The 13,264-nt window shown below is 45.1% G+C and overlaps 3 protein-coding genes across 4 annotated transcripts in view; 2 read left to right on the top strand and 1 right to left on the bottom strand.

Moving 5' to 3' along the window:
- Window positions 1-13,264, bottom strand: part of CDC123 (cell division cycle 123) — a 421,061-nt gene that overhangs the window by 53,631 nt on the left and 354,166 nt on the right. The window contains exon 2 of the mRNA XM_050803270.1: window positions 316-460. Within this exon, the coding sequence (XP_050659227.1) occupies window positions 316-389 (74 nt within the window). The 5' untranslated portion in view covers window positions 390-460. The remainder of the gene's footprint in view (window positions 1-315; window positions 461-13,264) is intronic.
- UPF2 (UPF2 regulator of nonsense mediated mRNA decay) overlaps window positions 1-13,264 on the top strand; it is a 727,243-nt gene that overhangs the window by 438,301 nt on the left and 275,678 nt on the right. The gene's annotated exons all lie outside the window — the stretch shown is intronic.
- NUDT5 (nudix hydrolase 5) overlaps window positions 729-13,264 on the top strand; it is a 28,998-nt gene continuing 16,462 nt past the window's right edge. The window contains exons 1-3 of one of the 2 annotated variants that reach the window (XM_050803285.1): window positions 729-868; window positions 10,265-10,368; window positions 11,615-11,682. In XM_050803285.1, coding sequence (XP_050659242.1) covers window positions 10,306-10,368; window positions 11,615-11,682 — 131 coding nt within the window. In that variant the 5' untranslated portion in view covers window positions 729-868; window positions 10,265-10,305. The remainder of the gene's footprint in view (window positions 869-10,264; window positions 10,369-11,614; window positions 11,683-13,264) is intronic. The other variant, XM_050803283.1, reaches the window with a different exon arrangement.

The raw sequence follows: 13,264 nt of genomic DNA, 5'->3' as shown, positions 1-13,264 counted from the left end.
GTGGCCTTGGGCAGTGATCATCTTGAGCCGGGGGCCATTCTAAAAGTAGTGGTGGTGAACTCCCAAGCCTAAACTACGTTAATCCACTACTCCTCCCGCCTCCGACCCTCACTGAAACCACAACTGACCCTCCTAGCCAGCACACTCGCTGGCTTGCAACAAGACGCAGACGACTGCTTACCTACTTCCCTCTCGACACACTCCCTCCCATGCAGTCGCTAGAAGGCCTGCATTTTTTTTGGATGGCAGTAAGATTCGCTCACAAGTCGCGGTTCCCTTTGGCCGGTAGGCCGGGCGAACCCCCTCCCATCTCACCTCTTGATGGTAACGCCTCGGAAGAGCGGGTACCACGCGGAGAACTGGCAGTGCAGCACATGCTCCTTCTTCATTCTCCAGCTGCCGCCGCCGCTGCCTTTCCCTCTCCTGCTTGCACCCTCCCGGAACCCTGGGCTCCGGCCCCGGAAGTGCCCACCGAGCTATTTTGGTTCAAGGACTCTTCCGGTCCCTAAAGCAAGAAGGAACACCAAGAAAGGGAAGCGGAGAAGGACAATCCCGGGGCATACGCTTGACACACACGCACACAAAAAGAGCTTTGGTCTCGAAAGAGGAATTACTGAAATGTTGAGAGAGGAATTTTAAGAAGTTTACAACTCCGTCTTTGCCCTAGACACACACTGACCCGGAAAGTAATCACCTGGAGCTAGGTCAAAGGCGGGGATTCTACGGATGCCGGGAGGAGGGCGCGCGCCCATCCTGTTAGCACCGCGAGAGGCGCCGGTGTCTCGAATCGTGGCACCGGCATCGGCTGACACTGCTGCCTCCAGCTAGTTGTTTCGTCCTCTTCCGTTCTTCACCCCTACATCTTGGAGTAAGTAACCGGGACAGGCCAGTCACAACACAAAATCTCTTTGGGGAGGAGAAGTAGAAGGGGAGAGGGAGCACATCTGCATGGTGCGTGCAGCCGCGCGGTGTCTCCCAGGCTGCGGCTGGGCACGCGTCCAGGCGCCCAAGAGGGAAACTGGGGATTGGAGCGGAGGAGCCTGGGCTACTCCGAGTAAAGAAAGCGGGGAGCACCACAGCTAAGTGTTGGTTCCAGTGTAAAGGTTGCAGCATCTGCAGAGGAGTAGAATGCTTGGTAGAGGGAATATCGCCTGTACGATCCTGGGGGGGTTCGACTTTGGGAGGGAAAAGGCGAGAGGTAAATTTGAGAAAGCGGAGGAAAAAGGAGACTTGTCTCCTTTGAGCGTTGTATTCGTTTAGTCTGGCCTCGCAAAAGTTATCAAGCTGGGAAAAACGCAGATTTTTATCAGTATTCCTGCAGTGATCGAATCATAAGACTGGAAGAATTCGAATCGAACTTGTACTATCCTTCTTTTTTCCTTTGCTTCACTCCTGTCACCCAGCAAAGTTCAGTTTTGTTTGTTTCGTTAAAGAGAATGAGAAGTAACCAGCTGCTTTTATTTATTTATTTGAGACGGAGTCTCACTCTGTGCCCAGGCTGGAGTGTAGTGGCGCAATCTCGGCTCACTGCAGCCTCCGCCTCCCGGGGTCAAGTGATTCTCCTGCCTTAGCCTCTCGAGTAGCTGAGAGCGCGCGCGCCTCCACGCCGGCTGATTTTTGTATTTTTAGTAGAGACGGGGCTTCGCCATATTTGCCAGGCTGGTCTCGAACTCCTGACCTTAGGTGATCTGCCCGCCTTAGCCTCCCAAAGTGCTGGGCTTACAGGCGTCAGCCACCGCGCCCGGCCTACCAGCCAGCCGCTTTTAACCCCTAGTCATGTCGCTTACCCTACGAGCATTTGGCTTGCGCGAGGTATCTATGTCTAAAGATATCTCCTTAAATGTACATTCTTGCTGGTCCACCTAAGCAGTTTTAAATTAGAAACTGCCCCACGGACCGTAGGCCTCTTCAGAAGGGTATTCCTTAGAATAATAAACAGAATTCTCTGCCTATTTTGAGTTAGAAACTCTTCCCCCCAGGAATATATACATTGTTTTAGGTTTTGTTTTGTTTTTCTCAAAAATGTTACTGGCTAAGTGGCTAGTTGGAAGCAGTGCTTTAAAGAATAACATTTTCAAAGCAGAGGTAAATAGATTATAATATTGCAAGGTATGTTGGTGGGGGTTGGACAGTAATGGTTCATTTATGCCTTGATCTGGAATTATGCAGTCCTTTCTGTTTTGAGGGAGAGAAGCAATATTGTATATATGTCTGGAAGGTGGTGGTAGAAAGACTTAATGGCAGGCAGGAGCGGTCGCTCAAATAATTGTTTCGATTTGACTTAGAAAGTAAAAAATTGCAGCGGAAGGAGATGTCAGCATCATTGGGGGATTTATTTAGGTCAGATGTTTTCTAATGAAGATAGGAATAAATGTGCGGAAGAAAACAGATCCCGGGAACATTAGCGCTTCTGCGAGGAGCAGTACTTTAACAGCCCAAGAAACATTTGAGCATAGGCCGGTTGCGGTGCCTCATGCCTGTAATCCCAGCACTCTGGGAGGCCGAGGCGGGTGCATCACCTGAGGTTAGGAGTTTGTCCAGCCTGGCCAACATGGCGAAACCCCGTCCCTACTAAAATTACGAAAATTAGCCGGGCGTGTTGGCGCATGCCTGTAGTCCCAGCTAGTCGGGAGGCTGAAGCAGGAGAATCGCTTGAATCCGGGAGGCGGAGGTTGCGATGAGCCGAGATCGTGCCACTGCACTCCAGCCGGGCAACAGAGCAAGACTCTGTCTCGGGAAAAAAAAAAAAAAAAAAAAAAAAAGAATGTAGAGGTTAAGGCAGTTGCAAAGCTTTAATATAGAATTGCAGTTGTGTGTAGAAAAGCAGCTAAGTTTGTAAGCTTAAATATATAGATACTACAGGGAAGGAATTTTTATAAATACCTTTTATTCAGGCTGTATACTTTAGAGGTGTGTTCAGTGACTTTTTAGTATTACAGTTGGTTTTAAGTAACTTGTTACACATTTAACTAGCATCAAATAAACTGACATTATAAATAGGAGATGCTCAAATACTTTGAATGGATACAGCTAAATAAGCGTTCCGTGTATTTTAACCACTGTGGTTGTCTTCACTAAGCCATGAAATCATTGTATTCATCAAGTTTCTCCAATAAAACCTTTCCACAGTGGAAATAGTTGCTTTTCCTCCTGCATGCTGAAAAGTCAGTAATCATGTGATTATGGAGGAGGAGATTTATTGTGCAATTCCTAATGAAGTAATGAAAAACCACATTTCCTTCTCTGAATCCGTAGCATGACTAATCATCCTAGATTAATATTTTCACCTGTCTGCCAGTTTTCTTCACCTGGATGTCTGCCATCATCTCAAACATAGTGTGTACAGATTTGAGCCCTGCATCACCCCTTTTTTCTTCCGATGTCCCAGTCTCCCTTAAAACCATCTTCATGGAAATTAAATGTCACCTTGCCACTGCTACCACTCTACTCCAGACCTGTTATGTCCTGCCTGGACTATTATAAGTGGTTCTTTACAGTCTCATTACTATACATCTGTAACCAATTCACCTTCCCAAGGGTCATTACAGTCAGTTCACTGTTGCTCAACCAGAATTAAACGTGAGGATTATAAACCACCTGGTAAATGATTGCTGGAGATCACCAAGTGGCATAATTTCAGTAAACGTTAATTCCTCCCTGCCCACCCCACTGCCACACCTGAAGAGAATGAAAAGAAAAAAAAAAAAAAAAACCCATAAGTGAATTCAATTGTGGGTACCCAAATTTTTTTTACTGCAAATGGCACAAAAGAAGGATACATCAGAATATTATCCTTTTTTTTCTTGAGACAGAGTCTCGCTCTGTCGCCCAGGCTGGAATGCAGGGGTGCAGTCTTGGCTCACTGCAACCGCTGCCTGCTGGGTTCAGGCTTTTCTCGTGCCTCAGTCTGCCGAGTAGCTGGGACTACTGGCGTGTGCCACCTCACCCAGCTAATTTTTGTATTTTTAGCAGAGACGGGGGGCGGTTCACTATGTTGGTCAGGCTCCAACTCCTGACCTCAAGTGATCCACCCACTTTGGCCTCCCAAAGTGCTGGGATTACAGGCATGAGCCACCGAGCCCGGCCAGAATATTATCTTTTAAAAATATAATTTAAAAAATTTTAACTATGACCAAAATTATTAAATATAACTACAAATTATTTGATTCTTTGTTCCTTCTAAATCAAGTGACTTTTCTTTGTAATTTTTCTGCCAGAATGTAGATTGCCACTTTAGACGTGCCCAATTTGATGCTTGACTTTAACAAGACAATCATAAAGTAAGTTATTACTGCAAAAAAAAATTAGTCCTCTCTTCCACTTAATTTCTTTTTTTTTTTTTTTTTTTTTTTTTTGGAGACAGACTCTCACTCTGTCACCGTGCTGGAATGCACTGGCATGATCTCGGCTCACTGCAAACTCCGCCTCCCTGGTTTAACTGATTCTCCTGCCTCAGCTTCCCACTTCATTTCTTTCAAAGTGCCTTGTTGATTTCTCTATTCAATTATTAAACTGTTCCAACTGCCTGACGACCCTCTTTGTCAATCAGGAGTTCTGCTTATGATGTGGGCTCCTGCATCTTGTATTTGGTTGAGTATTGTTAACAATATTCATCTTTATCAGGGAGAGACTAGCCAACATATAATTTCTTGTTAGGACTTTTTGCTTCACTTTGCAGCCTCAACAGATGGCAGGGATTCAGGTACGGTGATTGAATAATGAGCCTCGGTGCCAACTGCACAACCAGACTTTTCAGTTCATGGTTTAACTTCTGGAATCTAAACTCCCACTTAACTCTTTTTTTTTTTTTTTTTTTTTTTTTTTTTTTGAGACGGAGTCTCGCTCTGTCACCCAGGCTGGAGTGCAGTGGCCGGATCTCAGCTCACTGCAAGCTCCACCTCCCGGGTTCCCGCCATTCTCCTGCCTCAGCCTCCCGAGTAGCTGGGACTACAGGCGCCTGCCACCTCGCCCGGCTAAGTTTTTGTATTTTTAGTAGAGACGGGGTTTCACTGTGTTAGCCAGGATGGTCTCGATCTCCTGACCTCGTGATCCGCCCGTCTCGGCCTCCCAAAGTGCTGGGATTACAGGCTTGAGCCACCGCGCCCGGCCCACTTAACTCTTTATGCAGCTGTTGTTACTAATACTGGCATACTGAAGTTGGTGAAAAATTAATCACTTCCTCCCTTTCAGTAGAGGGCTGTACTTGCTGGCTAACCCCAAAATTAGTTTATTTGGTGTTTTTTGTTTGTTTGTTTTTGGTCTCACTATGTTTCCTAGGGTCATCTCGAATTCCTGAGCTCACGCGATCCTCCCACCTCAGCCTCTACGAGTAGCTGGGACTATAGGCACATACAGTGCATGGCACTGGCCCCCAAAACTACCTCATATCACAACAGTAATTTGTGCCATGCCAGTTGGCTTTGTGTGCTTTGTTGGCCTGCAGTTTTGGGGGGCAGAGATCCGATCAGATCTGTGTATGGCCTTAGAAATGTGTTCGCAAATCATCATCGTTATATGTGGAGTTGTTTTGGGAGTTTTTTGGTGGTGGTAGTTTTCCTTTGTTGTTGTTTTTGTTTTTGTTTTGAGACGAAGTCTCGCCCAGGCTGGAGTGGTGCAGTGGTGGATCTTGGCACACGGCAAGCTCCGCCTCCCGGGTTTAAGCCATTCTCCTGCCTCAGCCTCCTGAGTAGCTGGGACTACGGGCGCCCGCCACCGCACCCAGCTAATTTTTGTATTTTTAGTAGAGGTGGGGTTGCACCGTGTTAACCAGATGGTCTGGATCTCCTGACCACGTGATCCACCTGCCTCAGCCTCCCAAAGTGCTGGGATTACAGGCGTGAGCCACCGCACCCAGCTTTTCCTTTGTTTTTTAAAGGAGGAGGTGGAGGAGGAGCTTGAGAACCAAAGGGCTTGCCATACACTCAACATTTCTCACCCTTTCCCTGGTGTCTCTGCCTTTGTTCACGTGGTGTCTTCTAGTTGTAATGCTTTCCCTGCACTCTTGGTCACTAAGCCACGTCTTTACATCAAACTGTCTTTTATAAATCTTGCCTGGTGCAGTGGCTCACCCCTGTAATCCCAGTGCTGTGGGAGGCCGAGGCGGGTGGATCACTTGAGGTCGGGAGTTCGAAACCAGCCTGGCCAATATGGTGAAACCCCGTCTCTGCTAAAAATACAAAAATCAGCCAGGCGTGATGGCGCGGGCCTGTAATCCCAGCTGTTGGGGAGGCTGAGGCAGGAGAATTGATTGAACCCGGGAGGTGGAGGTTGCTGTGAGCTGAGATCGCGCCATTGCACTCCAGCCTGGGTGTTGCATCAAGACTCTGTCTGGAAAAAAAAAAAAAAAAAAGGCTTTATCATTTTCCTCACTGCCTCCCAAGTGGATGTTTGTGTCCCTCCTTTAAAACACTGTGGTATGGTGGTGTCTATGAGGCAGGTCTTTGCCCCAGATGTACTTGCTAAACTGTAACGTGCTCAAGGGCAAGCATAGTGGTCAGTGTGCACTGAGTATATACACAGACGTTTCCACTGCTGGTGCTCTCAAAGCTAGTCAGAGACTTCTGCCTGCCACTGCGCAAGGCGCCTAAAAATCTTACAGCATTTCCCCTCATTAATGTTTTTTGTGTGTGTGTGCTCAGGAGAATTGCACATCCAACACATCTAGACCTTCAGTGTTCAAACTGAACTGAGTTCAAACGATTTATGAGAATTAAAACAGCTTGTGACTTTAAAGACTAAGGACAATCATAAGTGAAATTGTAGAACACTGCACATCATGTACATGTATATTTTTCATACCATACACATATTGGCAATATGCAAATGACCTTAAAGTCTAACTAATGAAGTGGATAAAATGTATATCAAAGTTTGCTTTTAAATCTTGAAGTAGTGTTGAGTCCGTTAAGGCAAACTCCGTTGCAGTGGTGGAGACGCTGGCGTACGAAGCATGGGATTTAAACCTCATTTCTCCTTCTTTCTGCAGCATGTTGCTGGTAGTGACTAGCCCCCGACTGGCACTGTTTGGCTTCTGCCTTTGAAATGGTGCTAAAAACAAGATTCCTTTTCTGTGTCTTAAAATTTCTGAGGTACTCTTATAGTCCTTCTGAAATGTTTGGGAATCTCATAGTAAAGAATATACTTTTGAATTTGCACATTTTTGTCATTACAGAATCCATGGATTGCTGCACAATACCGTTTCCCTTTGAGGCTGATGCATTCCAAAGAAATACTCTTTATTAGTGGCCAGGCGCAGTGGCTCACGCTTATAATCCCAGCACTTTGGGAGGCCGAGGCAGGCGGATCACCTGAGGTCAGGAGTTCGAGGCCAGCCTGCCCAACATGGCGAAATCCCATCTCTACTAAAAATATAAAAATCAGCCAGGCGCAGTGGTGGGAGCCTGTAATCCCAGCTACTCAGGAGGCTGAGGCAGGAGAATCGCTTGAATCTGGGAGGCAGAGGTTGCAGTGAGCCAAGATCACGCCATTGCACTCCAGCCTGGGCGACAAGAGCGAAACTCCATCTCAAAAAAAAAAAAAAAGTTTTCCTAATAAATTATCATCCATGGTACTTTCAAAGGAAAAAGTGCCTGTTTCCTTAATAGGGCTGCAGGTTTCAATATGCTAAATGACTGTCTCTAAGTATTTAAACTTCTACGTGGCTTACTTCCTTATTACCTTCAGGTCTCCATTCTGAAGTCACCAAATTCAACAGGCCTTGCCTGATCACTCCATGTAGATTACTCTTTCCATCTTCCCCACACTTCTCATCCTTTTTAATCTTTCTCATGAAACGCTGAGTCACTTGACATAAATTTTTGTTCTTCCTCACTCTTTCTCCTTTCTCCTCACTAGAAAGTGAGGTCCAGGAGGGAGGGGATCTTTGACCGTCCCACTCACCGCCACTTTTTTTTTTTTAGACGGAGTCTCACTCTGTCACCAGCCTGGAGTGCAGTGGCGTGATCTCAGCTCACTGCAACCTCTGCCTCCCAGGTTCAAGCCATTCTCCTCCCTCAGCCTTCCCAGTAGCTGGGGCTACAGGTGCGCATCACCACGCCCAGCCAGTCTTATATTTTTAGTAGAGATGGTTTCACCGTGTTGGCCAGGATGGTCTCCATCTCTTGACCTCGTGATCCACCTGCCTTGGCCTCCCAAAGTGCTCTTGCTTACAGGTGTGAGGCGTGAGCCACCGTGCCCGGCCTCACCGCCACTCTTCTAACGCATCATCTCACCTTTCACAGGTTGGCCACAGGGGACTCAGCCAGGTTACCTGTGATAGTCAGTCAGATACTTGATTTGTAAAGGCACTTGATGAATATCCATACAGTTTGTTTGTTATCGATTGTATTTTAGGATAGGGAAGCTTGCTGTCTCAGGTACACATTGAAGATCAGATGGGTAGTACGATTACTTTAAGTCCTAGAAGAAACTAAGAGCAGACTCACTTTTTCTTCTAAGACAGTTGGGAAGAGAATTGATGCTGGGTGGGCTGTATTTTCCTTGAAGCTGAAGTTAGGTGGCATAGGTTAGAGAACCGTGGAACGTAAGAGTGCAGTGGTGTGATCTCGGCTCACTGCAACCTGAAACTCCTGGGTCCGAGTCACCCTCCTGCCTTAGCTTCCTGAGTAGCTGGGACTACAGGTGCCCACCACCATGCCCGATGTTACCCAGGCTGGTCTCAGACTCTTCACCTCCCAAAGGGCTAGGATTACAGGTGTGAGCCACTGTGCCTGGTCTAAGTAACAGTTCTTAAACAACAGAGAAATTAACAGTGAAGGAAGGAAGGGGAGGAAATTAACAGTGAAGTCATTCAAGAAAAATTCCCTGTAAAGAAGCATAGTAAGAAGTTTCCAGATGGAAAGGACCCACTTGACTTCCCAGTACAATAACATGAACATGAAAGTGTGACGAACTACAAGCTTCCAGAGGAGGAAAACAGAGGACATGGCAAAAAGATGAAGAATAAGAATAGCTTTGGACTTCTCAACAGCAGCATCAGAAGCAAGACAACTAAGCAATGCCTTCCAGTTTCATAGAAAATTGGCTTTGGGCCTATAATTCTATATACAGCTGAATTATCAACCATGTGGGTAACAAAAAAAGACTTTGACCTTCGGACAGTCAGGGTCCAAAAATGAAGGAATAAAGAAAGAGGAAATAATAATATACAATAAATGGGATAAGGGCCTGCTCTATTCGTAACAGAACTTGTAGTACTACCTGATCCTTTCTCTGCAACTATGACTTTGATACCTGCCGAAACTTAAAAGTAACTGGGGAGGTGAGGACAGTGGTTCATGCCTGTAATCCCAGCACTCTGGGACACCGAGGCAGGAGGAGGATCGCTTGAGCCCAGGAGTCTGAGACCAGCCTGCAAAACATAGTGAGACCCCACCTCTACCAACAGTTTAAAAAATTAGTTGGCTGTGGTAGCGTGCACCTGTAATCCCGGCTACTCAGGAGGCCGAGATGCAAGGAGCACTTGAGCTTGGGAGGTAGAGGCTACAGTGAGCCATGATTTTGCCACTGCACTCCAACCTGTACAACAGAATGAGATCTTACGTCTCAAAAAATAAGTAAAGTTAGGTGTAAAGGATGGATGAAAGACTGAGAGGTGGACATGGAGAGTGATAAATAATCTTTCTGCTGTCTTCCCTTGGAAAGAATTTAAGATTCGGAGTCAGAAAAATCAGGCTGGGCGCGGTGGCTCACGCCTGTAATCCCAGCACTTTGGGAGGCCAAGGAGGGCAGATCACTTGAGGTCAGGAGGTCGAGACCAGCATGGCCAACGTGGTGAAACCCCATCTCTACTAAAAATATAAAAATTATCCAGGCATGGTGACCTACGCCTATAGTCCCAGCTACTTGGGCTGAGGCACGAGAATCGCTTGAACCCAGGAGGCGGAGGTTGCAGTAAGCTGAAATCGTGCCACTGCACTCCAGCCTGGGCGACAGAGTGAGACTCAAAAAATAAAAGAGAAGAGAAAAATCTGATGAAGAAGGTCGACCTCTGAGTGCCTAGAACAGGCACAGCAGGAACTTGGCTGGTGTAGCTGAGCGTGACAGGGACTGCTGTCACTTCCTGCCTTATCCCCAGGCCTCCCTGTTCACGTTTCCACCTGTGGCAGTTCCCTCAGATACTGAGACAGGCAGCGTTGATGGCAGATGAATTTTTTGCTATTTAAGTACTTTGACTAGTGGCCTGGGGACTAATGTTTAATTCGGAAAAATAATTTTAGCCTAAACAAATCTCGTTACCTTGCAGGGTGAACTTCTCACCTGAGGGCTGTAAAGACTGGTTTGAAAATGGAGAGCCAAGAACCAACGCAATCTTCTCAGAATGGCAAACAATATATTATTTCAGAGGAGGTATAACTTGGTTTTCATTTTCCTTTCCTTCCCCCACATGAATCTGAGTTTAATAGAAATACATAGGCTGTTTGTGGTTACAAATGGTGGTTTTTCATTCTTGAAGAAGGTCATGAAGATTTTTCCTACTCCCTTTTTTGGACTGGGCACATTTTGCTCTTGTGTGGGAGGAGTAGTGGGTCTGTGTATTAGTGAAATTGAGATTCTAGGTAGATTTGGGCTCTTAACAGAAAAATTCTTAATCCTTACTGTTGTTTCCCTAGATAGAAGAAGAAAGAATATATGCAGTTAAGGACTGAGATATTTCATATGTAGTTGTCACAACTTGGTTGTTTATGGTCGCAACATGAGGGTTTAAGAACAATAAAAACCGACGTTGTTAATTGTAGTCTAAATTCCAATGAGTTCTAGAACCAATGTATGTCTGTGTGTTATTCAATTTAGCTTTAAAAGTCTTTTCCTGCAGGAACCATTGCAGTGGATAAATTTTAAGTCCTTCATCTTGGAACTCTGATCTTGACACCTTTCTGGAATTCCTTTTGATTTAAAAATCTTTCCATGTTGTCTGTGAACAGATCTGCTGAGAATTACTAGGTTGCTGCTGGCAAGAAGTGAAAGATAGGATAGTAGGAAAAAGGTTACTGCTTTATACGCAGTGACGCTTTCCTCTCAGTTCAGTATAGTGCCATAGGTAAGTTAGTCTTCAACACCAGAACTCCCCAATGTCTAGGCAGAAGGAACCTGGGGTGTCCATCTGCGGTTGGGTGAGAAACCCGTGTGTCATGATAGGAGATCCAATCCCGGACCTTGTTTCCCCACAGTCCGCCTTCCTGTGTCATCACTGACAGGAAAATACCAGTGTCTAGAGATGGCCGTTTCTACATACTAAACTCACCTGTGTTGTATGCACCCAGGTCAGGAGACCCTCACCCTATGTGCTCCCTTCCGGTTACCTCCATGCCCCACCCTCGCCACCAACTCCCAGAAGTTTTTAGACTGTCATTTCTTTTCACCTGTTACTACTAACCCCAAGAAATTTCAAAAAGAAGCAGAAAGGCCCTTTAAAAAAAACAACCCTGAATACCTACCTACTCTGAACTGAAAAACGTGCCCACAAGTTATTGGGAAGGAAACATGATTATTGGGAGTCTGGGGAAGGACAGAGGAAATGTGAAAGAAAAAACCCTTTTAGATAAAAACAGCTTGGTTTGAAGGTTTCCCAACTTATTATCTGATATCCTTTTAGTTAATTTCAGAAGGAAAATGGGTCAAGCTTGAAAAAACAACGTACATGGATCCTACTGGTAAAACTAGGTAAACTTTTTTTTTCTTATAAAATGTCCATTATTTGGGTTCTCAGGTTATCCGTTGAGTGTTTTACATAAACTTTGATGTTTTCTTTTTTGTAAACTGTTTTAAATAAAGAATCTAATTTAGCTGTTTTTCCAGTGTTAGGATGTTTGGATCATTTATAATTGCTAAATAAAATTGGGTTGTAAGTGTGTTACAATAACTAATCAGAAAACTATTTTAATACCATTCTCCCTAAGTAGACAAGTATAGACCTAAAACTTTTGGGCCAAACCTAATTTAAGCTGATAAGGCGACAGAATAATTAACCATACATGTTGCTTCCTTCTAGTAGAATCAGTTTTTAATTTCTAAATTAGAAGAAATAAAGAGAAAACAACAACATTGCTAATTTTGAGGTATGTGCGCCTGCCTCATGGAAATGCAAATCAGGCAAAAACATTTTGTACACCCTATTTCATAATATGTATCAATAGCCCTAAAAATATTGTACCCTTTGACCTAGTAATCCCAGTTTTAACAAAGTGTTAAGGGCCAGGTGTGGTGGCTCACGCCTGTAATCCCAGCACTTTGGGAGGCCAGGCAGGGGTGCGAATCTGTTGAGGTCAGGAGTTCAAGACCAGCCTAGGCAGCATGGCAAAACCCCATCTCTACTAAAAATACACAAATTAGCTGGGCGTGGTAGCATACACCTGTAGTCCCAGCTACTTGGGAGGCTAAGGCAGGAGAATTGCTTGAACCCGGGAGGTAGAAGTTGCAGTGAGCTGAGATCGCACCATAGCACTCCAGCCTGGGTGACAGACTGAGACTCTGCCTCAAAAAAAAAAAAAAAAAAAACCCAACAGCAAAAGAAAATATTAAGTAAATTAGTATTCAGAATTAAATTTATGTATAGAAAATGTTCACCCAAAATTTAAAAGACAGAAAAACTGAAAGCAACCTAAATATCTTAAAAATAGGAAATGAATTGTTATAGCGTATTGCCTTGGTAAAATCTCTGCAGCTGTCTAAAAAGCAGATTCTGAAGACAACCTAGCAATACGGGAAAACTTCCTAAGTTGATAACAAAGTAGCAAAGTGTGTATATGCTTTTCAAACTCTGCCAAATAATGTGTAAGAAAAAGCCGGAAGGGCCGGGCGCGGTGGCTCAAGCCTATAATCCCAGCACTTTGGGAGGCCGAGACGGGCGGATCACGAGGTCAGGAGATCGAGACCATCCTGGCTAACACGGTGAAACCCCGTCTCTACTAAAAAAATACAAAAAACTAGCCGGGCGAGGTGGCAGGCGCCTGTAGTCCCAGCTACTTGGGAGGCTGAGGCAGGAGAATGGCGTAAACCTGGGAGGCGGAGCTTGCAGTGAGCTGAGATCTGGCCACTGCACTCCAGCCTGGGCGACAGAGTGAGACTCCGTCTCAAAAAAAAAAAAAAAAGAAAAAGCCGGAAGGAAAACTGTAGCACAATGAGAAAAAAGCTATGTGGTTAACCCTTTTTCTTTTACTTTCCAGATTTTTGCATAGTAATCTTTTGATACGGTAAACTCTCAGAAGAAAATAGTGTGAAAATAAATTTTTTACTTAGTGAAATA

This window comes from Macaca thibetana, chromosome 9, assembly GCF_024542745.1.
Source record: "Macaca thibetana thibetana isolate TM-01 chromosome 9, ASM2454274v1, whole genome shotgun sequence".
Lineage (NCBI taxonomy): Eukaryota > Metazoa > Chordata > Mammalia > Primates > Cercopithecidae > Macaca > Macaca thibetana.
This window is presented reverse-complemented; position numbering and strand designations above follow the sequence as displayed.